Source organism: Salvelinus alpinus, chromosome 6, assembly GCF_045679555.1.
Source record: "Salvelinus alpinus chromosome 6, SLU_Salpinus.1, whole genome shotgun sequence".
Classification (NCBI taxonomy): domain Eukaryota; kingdom Metazoa; phylum Chordata; class Actinopteri; order Salmoniformes; family Salmonidae; genus Salvelinus; species Salvelinus alpinus.
Window position 1 is genome coordinate 52,213,458 of NC_092091.1, and position 16,434 is coordinate 52,229,891.

At 40.8% G+C, this 16,434-nt stretch overlaps 1 protein-coding gene across 3 annotated transcripts in view; it reads right to left on the reverse strand.

Moving 5' to 3' along the window:
• The window catches only part of acsl1a (acyl-CoA synthetase long chain family member 1a), a 53,903-nt gene extending 41,762 nt beyond the window's left edge, over positions 1–12,141 (reverse strand). Inside the window, exon 1 of one of the 3 annotated variants that reach the window (XM_071406934.1) lies at positions 12,025–12,141. In XM_071406934.1, coding sequence (XP_071263035.1) covers positions 12,025–12,110 — 86 coding nt within the window. In that variant the 5' untranslated portion in view covers positions 12,111–12,141. Of the gene's footprint in view, positions 1–9,636; positions 9,759–10,505; positions 10,597–12,024 lie in introns of those variants that run through there. The other 2 variants (XM_071406937.1, XM_071406936.1) reach the window with 2 other exon arrangements.
• Positions 12,142–16,434: the final 4,293 nt, after the last annotated feature.

Genomic DNA, 16,434 nt, shown 5'->3' on the forward strand with positions numbered 1-16,434 from the left:
TCAATTAAGCATGGAACAGAATACGAATGTATAAAAATCTGCAAATAAAAGATAGATAGATATATATATATACACACACTTTTTTTAGGGGGGGGGGGTGGGCTTGCCTGTTTTGTGTGTTATTTTGGCATTAATGTGTCACATATCAATTTGCATTTGGTACATTGGGTCGGGTGTTAGCGCCAATTCACGAAACCCCCGTTTCTCGACCATGTAAATTGGGGCCATGTCTTTGCAGATGTAAGTTGTAACGGCAGCTGTTCTCATTCCATCTTCGTGATTCTTTGCCATAGGGTGTGCCGTGGGCAAAAGCCTCCTGCAACAGAGTTGGGGGGTTTGTGTTGAGCATTCGACTGTACTTTTGTGAGTCTCATCCGTAGACTCTCTCCGTACTGTTTCACATGAATCTTGCGTAGGTGGTAAAAGATGTTAGTGGTGTTTGAGCCCGTTGTCGGTACCGGCATGAGGAATATTTTGCAGAGGACGGTTTTCTGGTCCGTGTCAGACTTCACACCCAAACCACGTCCATCTGACCAAAGTAGCCCCTCTTAGGTACGAGCTCCGTGTCGCCGTACTCTGTGTCACATTCACTCTCCTCCATGTTTTTTTGTGAAAGAATGCAAAGGGTAGTCCAATTGACAAGAAATATTGCTGTAAAGAGTGTGATTTACAACAACGAAATAAACGATAGAGCATAATATGATACCATAGACATTTTATCGTCACACGATAAATATATATATTATATAGTCATATCGCCCAGCCCTACATGTAGATATTCACTTTAAGACTATGCATAGATAATAACAGCGATAATAATAGCAGCAGCATTCCAGAGGTGGGGGGGATGCAAATAGTCTGGCTGGCCATTTGATTAGTTGTTCAGGAGTCTTACGGCTTGGGGGTAGAAACTATTTAGGAGCCTCTTGGACCTGGCGCTCCGTTACCGCTTCCCATGCAGTAGCAGAGAGAACAGTTAATGACTAGGGTGGCTGGAGTCTTTGACAATTTTTAGGGCCTTCCTCTGACACAGCCTGGTACAGAGGTCCTGGATGGCAGGAAGCTTGGCCCCGGTGATGTACTGGTCCTACGCACTACCCTCTGGAGTGCCTTGCAGTCGGAGGCCGAGCAGTTGCCATACCAGGCAGTGATGCAACCAGTCAGGATGCTCTAGAACCTTTTGAGGATCTGAGGAACCATGCCAAATCTTTTCAGTCTCCTGATGTGGATTAGGTTTTGTCGTGCCCTCTTCACAACCGTCTTTGTGTGCTTGGACCATGTTAGTTTGTTGGTGACGTGGATGCCAATGAACTTGAAGCGCTCAATCTGCTCCACTACAGCCCCGTCGATGAGAATGGGGGCGGGCTCGGTCCTCCTTTTCCTGTAGTTCACAATCATCTCCTTTGTCTTGATCACGTTGAGGGAGAGGTTGTTGCCCTTGCACCACACGGTCAGGTCTCTGACCTCCTCCCTATAGGCTGTCTCATCGTTGTCGGCGATCAGGACTACCACGGTTGTCATCAGAAAACGTAATGATAGTGTTGGAGTTGTGCCTGGCCGTGCAGTCATGAGTGAACAGGGAGTACAGGAGGGGACTGAGCACGCACCCCTGAAAGGCCCCCGTGCTGAGGATCAGCTTGGCGGATGTGTTGTTACCTACCCTTACCACCTTGGGGCAGCCTGTCAGGAAGTCCAGGATCCAGTTGCAGAGGGAGGTGTTTAGTCCTGAGGTCCTTAGTTTAGTGATGAGCTTTGAGGGCACTATGGTGTTGAACGCTGCGATGTAGTCAATGAATTAGCATTCTCACATAAGTGTTCCTTTTGTCCAGGTGTGAAACGGCAGTGTGGAGTGCAATACAGACGGCATCATCTGCGGATCTGCTGGTGCAGTATGCAAATTGGAGTGGTTCTAGGGTTTCTGGAATAATGATGTTGATTTGAGCCATGACCAGCCATTCAAAGCATTTCATAGCTACCGACGTGAGTGCTATGATTTGGTAGTCATTTAGGCAGGTTACCTTAGTGTTCTTGGGCACTGGGACTATGGTGGTCTGCTTGAAGTTAGTATTACAGACTCACAGGGAGAGGTTGAAAATGTCAGTGAAGACACTTGCCAGGTTGGTCAGTGCATGCTCAGAGTACACGTCCTGGTAATCTGTCTGACCCTGCGGCCTTGTGAATGTTGACTTGTTTAAAAGGTCTTACTCACATCGGCTGTGGAGAGCGTGATCACACAGTCGTCCGGAACAGCTGATGCTCTCATGCATGTTTCCGTGTTACTTGCCTCGAGGCGAGCATATTTAACTCATCTGGTAGGCTCGTGTCACTGGGCAGCTCTCGGCTGCGTTTTCTTTTGTAGTCTGTAATAGTTTGCAGGCCCTGCTACATTCGACGAGTGTCGGAGCGGCAGCTCTACCCTTTAGCTCAGTGCGAATGTTGCCTGTAATCCATGGCTTCTGGTTGGGGTACGTACAGTCACTGTGGGGACAACGTCATCGATGTAATTATTGATAAAGCCAGTGACTGATGTGGTGTACTCCTCAATGCCATCAGAAGAATCGAGGGAGAGCTTGAACACATCTCTGTGTTTAAATAAATGCATAGGCCCCTGCCCCGTGTCTTACCAGAGGCTGCTGTTTTGTCGAGTGTGTATAACCCGCCAGCTGTATGTTCTTAATGTCGTCGTTCAGCCACGACTCGATGAAACATAAGATATTACCGTTTTTTATGTCCCGTTGGTAGGATAAACATGCTTTCAGCTTGTCCCATTTATTTTCCAGCAATTGAACATTAGCTAGCAGGATGGAAGGCAAAGGCAGATTAGCCACTCATCGCCTGATCTGCACAAGGCACCCTGATCTCTTTCCATGAAATCTGCGTTTCCTTCTCCAGCGAATAACGGGGATATGGGCCTGGTGTCTGTATTATATCCTTCCCCTCTGACTCATTGAAGAAGAACTCTTGGTCCAGTTTTAGGTGAGCCATCGCAGTTCTGATTTCCAGAAGCTCTTTTCAGTCATAAGAGACGGTAGCAGCAACACTATGTACAAAACAAGATACGAACAACGCAAAAAAACTAACAAAATAGCATGGTTGGTTATTAAGAGCCAATAAGACCCGTGTTACTGACAGGCAATTCCACGGTAACGGCATTGCAACTCACTTAATATCTATGGCAAAAAAAATATATCATTTAAAAGTAACGAACCATACAACTCTATGCACAAGGACTACTTAACAATTTTCAGACATATTTACAAAAACACATTTATTGGAAGTACTGTGCAGGTACAAAGTTTGGTAACAGAATTTCAGTAAAATCCCCTTTAGGTGACCACGTTTTCCATAAACTCTTAAATATCTGCTCTGAATTAAGAATAAAAAATGTCTGCAGAAAGAGTGAGGTGTCAGCTATGACATGACACCTGGAGTTTAAAAAAATATACGTCCACCCGGTGTCGGTCAGTGCTCTTTGGGTGAGGATGCTGGTTAAATGGAAAGAGGGTCATGAACCTGTCGGTCTCAAAGTAACTGACCGTTAATTAACAAACACGTTTAGCATCTCCTGGCTTCCACAGAGTCTTCAAACCACTGATGCAGACCGTAGGAACATCTATATTTTAAAAAGTCTAATATATCCATTTTATATAGCCTACATCACAATAAATCCATTATTTATTTTAGACAGTTCTAAAGAAACATGACATAGAAAATGTAGCCCATTTCAGAAGAACAGAATATTCTGAGTTTACCTTATGTTAGGCCCTGATCTGGCTGTTCCATATGGCTGTGGGCTACACTAGTTAATTTAGCAGACAAAGTTTGCTTAGAATTATGTGGCATTATTTTACAGTATGAGGAATACAAATGAACATAGACTGATATTTTCTCCAAAGATTTCCAATGGAGTGTTGAGCAATTAACAATGAAACAGTTCCTCCTTCTGAAAAAAGTAATGAAAGGCATGAGCTCTGCTTCTTACGCAGGCTGCACACACTTCAGTCTCTCATTCACAATTTAACAAGCACTTGATAATTCTCACCGATCAGACTATTCTTAATTTAATCTGGTCTTTACATATAGCCTATGGATGGAACCATTTATTTTATTTAGAATGGCCTACAACAACAACAAAAGTTATCCATAGCCTGTACTCAAATAGCGAATGAGGTTGTTATTAATATGCAAGCATAGGCAGTGCATCCATAAGGCTAGGGGAAGCTTTTGCTAAAGTACATTGAATTAAAATTGCCAAAAATATATAGCCTACTCTCGTCTATACAAAAGTTAAAAAAAATAATCATTCAAAATAGGCTACTAAAGCATGATTTGGCCACAGAAAATCATTTGATTGTAAATCGTATTGCATAGTCGGAAGGAAATGCAGCAGACGTAATTTGGGAAGGTTATTGTTAAATTGCGACTGTCTGAAAAGTAGAGAGGCCAAGCCAGGCATATCGCAATATTTCATAATACAAATTGCAGGAAAACATGGTTTGGAAAGTAAATGCTGTAAAGAGAAGACAATGAGGCGACTCATCTGTCTTTTAGTTATCAAAATTCTCAATTTAACCGAGCGAACAACAGTATAGCCCATCTTATTGGCACCAGCGGAGAGCATCGGCAATATCCCAGGTGAGTGCGCACATTCACTATTTATCATCATTGTTGGGTCAGTGCTACTTACTATTTTGGGGGGGGAATTATTTCCTCATCCTATTTAGAGGGACATCATATACTTTGTCTCTCCCTTTCTTGTAGGCCTATTATATGGACAACATAGTTCTTATTGAGCCATTTGTCTGTGTCAGCAGAGTAGGCTACCCTGTAATTTGTCATTTAAAAAAGATTCTGCTAGTGTCTCCAGTCATATAAAGTGTAGTAGAATTGCATGAAATGTCTTTTTATAAAGAAAAGCCATATTTTTCCCGATGCAAAGAAATAAGCCATGCAAAAAAAGCCAGGCTTCCCCCCAAAAATGTTTGGGATTTGGCTTCACTACCATCACATTGAGAGAAATATTTAATTGACAGAAACAACTTGGAATTGTTGCATCTCGTTGAATTGTCTTCTGGTGGCTGGCTAGCTAAAATTGTCCCATTCCTAAATTAACCATGGATGGAGATAGGGATTTGGACTTGTGGTTTTACTTTATTCTCCGTAATAGCCAATGATTACGGATCAAAACCATAAATTCATACATTGTGTCCCTGGACTGAGAGGATGGAAGTTCAAAATGTAGCTAAATGTAGAAGGCTAATGTTAGCTAGTTAACGTTGCCCATGAAAGGAAATTAGGCTAGCGAGCAAGTATTTTAGATAGGTAGCCTAGGACAACAAAATATAAAGGCGTGTCCTGTATGACAATCATAGACCATGTTGTCAACATGAAAGAGGATGGCATTGGCATTTCTCTACAAGTAGAGTGAGTCAACATGTTTTTTCTACTTGCACAAAAATCAGAACCATGAGCAGCCACATATTTAGCTTAAGTAGATTGGACAAATAGTTTTTGGTATCATCTAGTTATCATTGTAATGGCTCAGTTTTCACATGTGTTTGTGCAGTGACTGGGCTTATAAGAACACGTTTCACTAGGCTCTGTAGGCTGTGTTCTCTAACGGTGTTCCAGGGGACCTAGGACTATAGGCTACGTTTGGAGCTATTTGTCCCGTTTAGTTAGATACCAACCTAATCAAAACATATAGGCATATGGGCTAGGCTACATGATGTGTGTGACTATGATTTGAAAAAGTTGCCTTACTGCACATGCTGGGCATCATTCACAAGTGAAAAGAATGGAAATGAGATAAGAAAAAGATGCGTCCCTTTTTCAGAACCCTGTCTTTCAAAGAATTCGTAAAAATCCAAATAACATCACAGATCTTCATTGTAAAGGTGTAAAGGGTTTAAACACCGTTTCCCATGCATGTTCAATGAACCATAAACAATTAATGAACATGCACCTGTGGAACGGTCATTTACAGTTTACAGACGGTAGACAATTAAGGTCACAGTTATGAAAAATTAGGACACTAAAGAGGCCTTTCTACTGACTCTGAAAAACACCAAAAGAAAGATGCCCAGGGTCCCTGCTCATCTGCGTGAACGTGCATTAGGCATGCTGCAAGGAGGCATGAGGACTGCAGATGTGGCTAGGGCAATAAATTGCAATGTCCGTACTGTGAAATGCCTAAGACTGCGCTACAGGGAGACAGGACGGACAGCTGATCGTCCTCGCAGTGGCAGACCCGGTGTAACAACACCTGCAGAGGATCAGTACATCACACCTACGGGACAGGTACAGAATGGCAAAAACTGCCCGAGTTACACCAGGAACGCACAATCCCTCCATCAGTGCTCAGACTGTCCGCAATAGGCTGAGAGAGGCTGGACTGAGGGCTTTGTAGGCCTGTTGTAAGGCAGGTCCTCACCAGACATCCCCGGCAACAATGTCGCCTATGGGCACAAACCCGTCGCTGGACCAGACAGGACTGGCAAAAAGTGCTCTTCACTGACGAGTTGCGGTTTTGTCTCACCAGGGGTGATGGTCGGATTCGCGTTTATCATCAAAGGAATGAGCGTTACACCGAGGCCTGTACTCTGGAGCTGGATCGATTTGGAGGTGGAGGGTCCGTCATGGTCTGGGGCGGTGTTTCACAGCATCATCGGACTGAGCTTGTTGTCATTACAGGCAATCTCAACGCTGTGCGTTACAGGGAAGACAGCCTCCTCCCTCATGTGGTACCCTTACTGCAGGCTCATCCTGACAGGACCCTCCAGCATGACAATGCCACCAGCCATACTGCTCGTTCTGTGCGTGATTTCCTGCAAGACAGGAATGTCAGTGTTCTGCAATGGCCAGCGAATAGCTCGGATCTCAATCCCATTTAGCACGTCTGGTACCTGTTGGATCGGAGGGTGAGGGCTAGGGCCATTCCCCCCAAGAAATGTCTGGGAACTTGCAGGTGCCTTGGTGGAAGAGTGGGGTAACATCTCACAGCAAGAACTAGCAAATCTGGTGCAGCCCATGAGTAGGAGATGCACTGCAGTACTTAATGCAGCTGGTGGCCACACCAGATATTGACTGTTACTTTTGATTTTCACACCCCCTTTGTTCAGGGACACATTACTCCATTTCTGTTAGTCAAACATCTGTGGAACTTGTTCAGTTTGTGTCTCAGTTGTTGAATCTTGTTATGATCATACAAATATTTACACTTGTTAAGTGAATGAGTAGGAAAGTGTATCCATAGGCTTGCGTTGTTGTTATTATTACATCTCAATTTAAGTCCACAAATGGATGTAGCAATTGTAGATTTAAAATCTGTCAAGTCTAACTTTAGACCGCTAACTGCAGTTAGATTGAAGATTAAGCAACAAGAAGGCCTAAACTTCCTGAGGATTTCCGCCTTTGATAATAAAAAAATGTATAAATTGACACAGTGTGGTCCATCTTGTAGTCCATCTCCTACTTCATGCATACGGACATAAAAAAATATGTTTCCGGATCTCTTTTGTGGCACATTTGGAGAGATGTAACATCTGTAACATACAAATACAAACCAGAATCCCTTTGTAATATATCGTAAAAGGCATGAGAAGATCTTCTGTAGAAGTTGCCACATGGTTGTCAGTCAACACATCACTTCATATCTGAATTCAAAGAGGCATGAATTCATGCTACTACTGGCAACTTTTTTAATTATGCGGACTACTCCAGATTTTCGGGAACACACTGCCCCTGGGGGTTGTAGTCAACTATCAATAAGAGACATTCACCTTTCACCTATAAAAAAAAAAAAAAAAAAACAGCGGTACTGTAATACACTGAGAAAATACTATCTCCTTTGTAGTATATGAACAATGCTACGCCATATAAGCACATGGCAGACCAATCCAGTGGAAAAAAGGGTTCGCATCGCAAGAATATTGTCAACAGGAGAGCTGGTTAAAAGCAGCACACTCAGACAGTGAGTCAATGTCAAAAATCTCCTTCCGGAGACACCTGAAACCCCACCTCTTTAAGGAATACCTAGGATAGGATAAAGTAATCCTTCTAACACCCCCCCCCTTAAAAGAGTTAGATGCACTATTGTAAAGTGGTTGTTCCACTGGATATCATAAGGTGAATGCACCAATTTGTAAGTCGCTCTGGATAAGAGCGTCTGCTAAATGACTTAAATGTAAATGTAAATGTAAAAACAGACTCCAGGCAACATTCCACACAATTCCTCTAATGCGGTTGTCTGCTGTACCACAATGAGCCAGGTATAGGCCTAGCTTATGATGTCAAATGTTCAGGTGTTCTACCAAACCAAGTTTAAATGGCACCTGTCATTATTTGAACTTGGGCCTAATAAGTAGGCTACAACCATTGGTAGCAAGTGTATGTCTTTGAAATAGCTGTGAACTTGAAGCCACCCTGGACTGGCCTGGGCAGGGTTAAGAAAGTGTGCATTACAGCTTTCTGGCAAAGAACATTGAAGACTTAGTAACACCAACAGGTCTAAACCTTGCCACCTGTACTAAGCTTAATAATGCTTAGGAATTAACTGTTTAGCGAAAGAAAAAAAGAAACCTTCATTTGAGAAGGTCACTAAGACTGAAACCCTGAGTAGGCCTAATGCAGCATTAATAGGCTTTGAGCTACTCTTTGAAAATAAATTGCTAAATTGCAATTTCAACAGAACCTTGCACGATCACTTAAATGGGTATCCCAATTTCACTTTAAAATGAAACATGATAAAGAAAGTTACTGTTAATTCCAAAATAATCAAAAGTATTTGAATTGTTTTCTCTATGCATCGGAGTAGCCTATCGCTTTTGTTTTACTAATGGAAATATTGTATTTTATATTGCTTGTTTAAATAAAAGTTTTAAAAAGTATACAAATTAACCTATGAATATTTTTCGAGAATCACTGATAGTAACTCAGCAAACTGTCTCGAGGCAAATGACAAGGCGGGGATGGCACAACACGAGTTTGACAATGGATACATTGTCTCCTTTTAAACTTATATTACAATATTAGCGAATTAACTAACAATGGCGTCATTCGGGATCCTTTCACAAGTCCTAAAAGCGCGCATCACGATAATAAACGTTTCTAAACAAAGTTGAGTGTCTCACAAACGTAGTATCTCCTTTCAGTTTACGACCTTTTTATTCAATCTCTTCCACTAGACTGCCTTAGAAATTTCGTCTTTACAGTTTGCGGTCGCAAGAAGTTGATATATAGTTTACAGGAAGAAAAATGTATACAGCAGATAGCTATTTTTATGACTACGTGTTGATTCACCGAGCATGCTACGAAATAGGGAACGCCTGTAAAATATAAATATTGTTTTTGTATAGGCCTACGTCTTAAAATACGTAGTCTATCCAGCCAGCGATGTGCACGTAATCTGTATTGATAATATGATGGATATTATCTACATTTAAAACGAGTTAATCCACCATCAGACATCTAACGTTACGCCTTTTGAAAACTGAGCGACTGTTGTTTTTTTAATGACCCAGTTATTGCGCAAACAAACAAACAATAATGTATTTCTTATTTTTACATAGTTATTGAGCACAAACTTGGAATAATATAATTGAACAGGCAAAGCATAAAGTTAAACATCCAACAAACCTGTGTCAGGCAGCCTCCTAGGCGTGAACCATTCACAATCTTTAAAGAGGATGTAGCGCTCAACAGTGGATCTCTCTTGTAAAGCAGCTGCTTGGCCAATCAGTGATGCTGTCTAATATTTTCCCCATGCATTTCAAAGGCGTGTTTTCATTGGACAATTTTTATTGAACGTTACGTACGCGTCCATTTTTTGCACATTCCATCACACTTTATTTACGTCACATTATTCAATAAATATTTAATCACCGAAAGAGTTGCAGATCAAATTTGCTCAAACAACTTCTATTGGTTTATTAAAGATGCTTCGGATGCAAGTTTGTTCCGACAAGTTCAATTTTGTTCCAAATTCAATTTCAATACAATCTTTAACAGAGCAATTCATGTAGCCTAGGATTTTATTACATTTTTTGTTGTTTTTGACAACACAGTTTTGCCACATTATCAGACATCCATTAATTTTCTCATACGGACAAACTATGATATTCCACCAGGGTAAAGGACATTATAGCCTACAGTATGTAAAGGACATTGTATGAAACCAACTGCTCAATTTCTTATGCTGTCTAGCCTAACTTAACTTCATCCAACCAACTAATATTAAGATTGTCAGTCAGCAGTCAAGTTACTCACACACTGTCCTCTGTGATCTGATGGTGACAACTAACATTTAGAGGATTAATTTATGCTTTAATGTCGCTTTAAAATCCTTTTTAAAAATCCCTTTAGCCTTGTGCCCTAAACCTGTGCTTCTATTGTCCCAAAAAGCTCCCTGAAAAGAATCCAAAGTTTGATCACATATTGACAAACCAACATATACATCATCAAACACATTCAATCCCATTTGATAAATGGCATAAAGGAACACAAACTTGTTCTTGTTCTTGACCGGCCATCAGTGTCCAGATCTCCAATTCAATAGAGCAATTGTGGCGTGTCGACTCATGGAAGCAAGCATTCAACAAAAGAGCACAGAGAAATCTGAGGGAGCTGGTGACATTCCCTAGGATTGGTCAACAACATCCCAAGCAGGTGCCTCAACCAAGCCAGTGGCTGATCCCAATGATGGGGAATGAATGTAAAGTAAAAAACGTACTATTGTCCAAATATGTACATTAAAGGCCGATTAAAAAGCTTTAACTCTTTTGTTTAAAAAAATGTGTGTACAATCTGTGTACAACACTGTTTGTCTGAGAAAAGGATGTTCCATGTCCACCTGTTTTATGAAATAATATAATAATAATATATGCCATTTAGCAGTTTTACAGTAATGCGTGCATACAATTTTTACGTATGGGAGAACCCAGGAATTAAACCCACTATCCTGGTGTTGCAAAAGCCATGCTCTACCAACTACCAGCTGCAGAGGACCGAACGTAAAGGACAGTACATGAATAGCAAATAAAAGTTTTGAGAAAGAATACGTGTATGTGTGTAGATGTGTAGTCATAGTGTAGATGAAGACAGTTTCATAATTGTTATTTGTTTTTGGGGTTTTATCCATTACTGAAAGAAACAGGTGCCAATATGGCATCTAGTGCAAACTTGGGTAAATCTGGCCAATAGTTCTGTGCAGAACCCAGTCTGCAGCCACAACCGCAAAGTCATAAAGCAACCCACCACTACATCCCATCTCTCACGTTTTCCCACTTTGGAAAAACAGTAGGTTGAATGGACTTGCCATGGAGCAGTTCAGGTTAATATTACAAGGGGGAAAAATGGGCTGATGTGGGGGCCATCCCTGACAGTAGGTCTACATGTTCTACCCCTTTAAGCTGATGACAAACAATAATTATGAACATAATGGATTGGATTTCTATAGTGCTTTTCCACGAGGTGCTCAATGCACTTTGAACTGAATGGGTGTCAACTCAACTCATCCACCACCAAGGTCTGCCTTCAAATCAAATCAAATCAAATGTTATTGGTCACATACACATGGTTAGCAGATGTTAATGCGAGTGTAGCGAAATGCTTCTGCTTCTAGTTCCGACTGTACAGTAATATCTAACGAGTAATATAACAATTTCACAACAACTACCTTATACACACAAGTGTAAAGGAATTAATAAGAATATGTACATATAAATATATTGATGAGCGATGGCCGTGTGGCATAGGCAAGATGCAGTAGATGGTATAGAGTACAGTACATACATATGCGATGAGTAATGTAGGGTATGTAAACATTATATAAAGTGACATTGTTTAAAGTGACTAGTGATACATTTATTACATCCAATTTTTTATTATTAAAGTGGCTAGAGATTTGAGTCTGTATGTTGGCAGCAGTCACTCAATGTTAATAATGGCTGTTTAACAGTCTGATGGCCTTGAGATAGAAGCTGTTTTTCAGTCTCTCGGTCCCAGCTTTGATGCACCTGTACTGACCTCGTCTTCTGGATGATAGCAGGGTGAACAGGCAGTGGCTCGGGTGGTTGTTGTCCTTGATGATCTTTTTGGCCTTCCTGTGACATCGGGTGGTGTAGGTCCTGGAGGGCAGATCGTTTTCCCCCGGTGATGCGTTGTGCAGACCTCACTACCCTCTGGAGAGCCTTACGGTTGTGGGCGGAGCAGTTTCCGTACCAGGCGGTGATACAGCCCGACAGGATGCTCTCGATTGTGCATCTGTAAAAGTTTGTGAGTGTTTTCGGTGAGTATGAGGTTATTTTCCTGACACCACACTCCGAGGGCCCTCACCTCCTCCCTGTAGGCCGTCTCATCTTTGTTGGTAATCAAGCCTACCACTGTAGTGTCGTCTGCAAACTTGATGATTGAGTTGGAGGCGTGCATGGCCACACAGATGACAGAGTAAAATGTCTACAATGTATGTATGCTTCCTATTGTGGTCATAACTGGAATCTGTTCATACTGTAATAACAATATTTCATATCCAAGAATAACCCTAACAGCATTTGCTTCTTTCATACAGGTACATCATCAATAGTACAAAGTGTTTTATCAATCAACTTTTTTAAGTTCAATTACAGGCTTTTAATTTTACATAATTGGAAAGCTTTGCCTTTCTTTCGAACCATAAATGTTTGATTATGGAAAACTGTTATTTGATAAAATGATGAACCCCATTATATGTTTTGCTCATTATTTAATGTGACCAGACCAATGGCGCACTCTAGAGTAAGACCCATCAAAGTGAGACTCAGCAAATCATTGATGTCAGACTATCAGTTATGTTTATTCAATGAAATGTCAAAGACAAAAGGTTCTAATCTAAAGATTAAACTATAGAGGATCATTTAGTCATTATTTCATTGTCAATCTGAAGAGTATCTATTTGAATGGCTGACTTCATATTACTTTATTCGGTATTGCAATAAAATGCATAAAATTCATAAATATGTGAATGCTAGAATTGTTTTAAACCATAGACCCATAGGTACGGTAGTGCAAACATAATTTCTAATTGGCCCCTGTTGGCGATTCTAAATATTCAATATTCATTCAAATCCCCCTGCAGCAGGATTGTTTTCCTCCTGCGACAAAATGGGTCATATTAAGATCTGACATCTGTAGGCTACAAAATAGGCTTTTTTTTCTGATAAAAAATGTATCAACACTTTGGTGCAAGTATGTTGTACATTTTAACTCTAAGCAAAAAAATCTAAGTAGATTCTCAAAATGGCTTATGTTTCAAAACTATAAGCACATTTTGACTGAGTAAAACAAATACATTTACAAAGTCACTTGTTCATTGCACAAAATCACTCTTTCAATTTGGATAGTATACATATTCAATCAAAGTATCTGCCTTTCAAAATGCAATATTCACTTTACTTTTAATATTATTTTCTTGTCATTTGTTAACAATACAATTATCACCTAATCAAACTGCTCAAAATGGAAAACTACTCAACTCAAATGAAATAGTGCTTAGTTAACGTATAGTAGATAACTGCTGAACACTGTACATTTCTATATGTTGACCTCATAAATGTATCAATTTGACATGAATATATGGATGTGGCTGTAAGTACTACATCATTATTCTCCATCCACCAGTGTGCTTCAATAGGACAAAGTGGAAAGATTCACTCTACACTCTAAAAAGAAAAGGTTCCTGGAGTATCCTTTAGGGGTTCTTCAAATCGAAACTGTGGGAATAACCCCTATAAGTTATTCAAATAACCCTTTAAATGGGTTCTTCAAAGAACCCCTTTTAATGGATCCTCAAAAAACATTTAGAAGAACCTTTTGGGGTTCGTTTTTGAACTATCCCCCCTGCCCTATTAGTATTATTATTAATATGCATAGCAGTAATACAATATTTTAGTTGTCAGTGTTAATAATGATTTTAGTGACATGTTAATGTGTTGATGTTCTCCATATCCATAGCCAGAATGAGTTTGCATTGTATGGTGATGAACAAGTTTCCTGTTATGTTGTCACGCCCTCGGGGTTCTCTATGGTGTTTTAGGTCAGGGCGTGACTAAGGGGGTTTCTAGGTATTATATTTCTATGTTGGTGTGTGTGTATGGTTCCCAATTGGAGGCAGCTGATGATCGTTACCTCTAATTGGGGATCATACTTAGTGTGTCTTTTTTTCCCACCTGCGATGTGGGATATTGTTTTGTATGAGTGCCTATGTGCGATATGTATTTCACGATTGTTATATCTTTGTTGTTTTGGAAATTTCACTATCATTAAAATGTGAAACTCTACTCACGCTGCGCCTCGGTCCAATTATTCATACGACAGCCGTGACATATATCCATCAGAGGTGTAGGGAGGGTGAAGTCTGTGAATCCCAAAAAATAGTACAGATGTTTAATTAACAAAACATGCACACGACAGAATATGCACACGACGATAGCTTGGTTTTTGTAGTGAATGAAAAAAACTGTTTTGATAATGGTTTTCATGCACATACCTTGTCCGTAATGTAGAGGCCTATGGGATTTTCATTGAAGAGGTAAGGGAGAAGGATGGTACATACCAATACCAATTGACATACCTTTGTATGCCTCCTCTGTATACCTGCAGACAGACACAAAAGTGAGCAGTTCAGTCACCTCTACCCAATACAGCTAGCCTTCAACATATTCTTATAGCATACATATTCTTACCTCTGTTGATTGATATCCATTGAAATTTGTCAATTTTTTGTTTTACAAAGATTTGCACAAATATGAAAAGATGGTATCATCATAAAACAATATCAATTTAGATCATATAAGGGACAAACTTTACCTTAAATTGAGGAGATCTTTACATTTTTCAGTTAAGTGTCTGGGCCTGCTCTCCTTTCATATTCAAATCCAAATGTTTCAGTTGGGTGGTTGGGTTCCTGCAAGAACCCCCACCAACTAAGGAGGTTCCTCAATGAACCCCACCTCCTATGGGGTTCTTGAAGAACCTTTTGGGGGTAATTTTCAGTGCCAAGAACCCTAAGGTCTCTCAAACTTTAATGATCTTGGAAGAACCCTTGTAGAACACCACATTTCTTAGAGTGTTGTTGCTACCATTATGAATTATAGTGTTGTGTTTGTACAATGCACAACGGAAATACCTGGGTTGTATTTAATAATATATCCCACTCATTATCTAAATGTCAATGATACACTGTAAGCTGATTCATTTCAAGCAGGGGATACAGCATCAGTTTACAAGTCATGTGGAAAAGGTGATCTAGCACAATGTTGCATGCGGCAGAAATGGAATACATAACTGTCCTAAGTTTTCATAGTAGCCAATAACCCTATTTCTGATGATTTGTCCTACATATGTACTGTATAAGGATAATGAAACTGTAAGACACATATTTCTCAACTTGCTCACAACCTGCCATTACAATCAATCAAATCAATCAAATGTATTTATAAAGCACTTCTTACATAAGCTGATGTCACAAAGTGCTGTACAGAAACCCAGCCTAAAACCCCAAACAGCAAGCAATGCAGGTGTAGAATCACGGTGGCTAGGAAAAACTCCCTAGAAAGGCCAGAACCTAGGAAGAAACCTAGAGAGGACCAAGCTATGAGGGTTGGCCAGTCCTCTTCTGGCTGTGCCGGGTGGAGATTATAACAGAACATGGCCAAGATGTTAAAATGTTCATAGATGACCAGCAGGGTCAAATAATAATAATAACAGTGGTTGTCGAGGGTGCAACAGGTCAGCACCTCAGGAGTAAATGTTAGTTGGCTTTTCATAGCCGATCATTCAGAGTATCTCTACTGCTCCTGCTGTCTCTAGAGAGTTGAAAACAGCAGGTCTGGGACAGGTAGTACGTCCGGTGAACAGGTCAGGGTTCCATAGCCCCAGGCAGAACATTTGAAACTGGAGCAGCAGCCCAGCCAGGGGGACTGGGGACATTAAGGAGTCATCAGGTCAGGTAATCCTGAGGCATGGTCCTAGGGCTCAGGTCCTCCGAGAGAGAGAAAGAAAGAAAGAAAGAAAGAAAGAAACAAAGAAAGAAAGAAAGAAAGAAAGAAAGAAAGAAAGAAAGAAAGAAAGAAAGAGAGAAAGAGAGAAAGAGAGAGAGAGAGAATTAGAGAGAACATACTTAAATTCACACAGGACACCGGATAAGACAGGAGAAATACTCCAGATATAACAGACTGCCCCTAGCCCCTGACACATAAACTACTGCAGCATAAATACTGGAGGCTGAGACAGGAGGGGTCGGGAGACACTGTGGCCTCGTCCGACAATACCCCCGGACAGGGCCAAACAGGCAGGATATAACCCCACCCACTTTGCCAAGCACAGCCCCCACACCACTAGAGGGATATCTTCAACCACCAACTTATCATCCTGAGACAAGGCCCAAGGGGGTTACAGGCA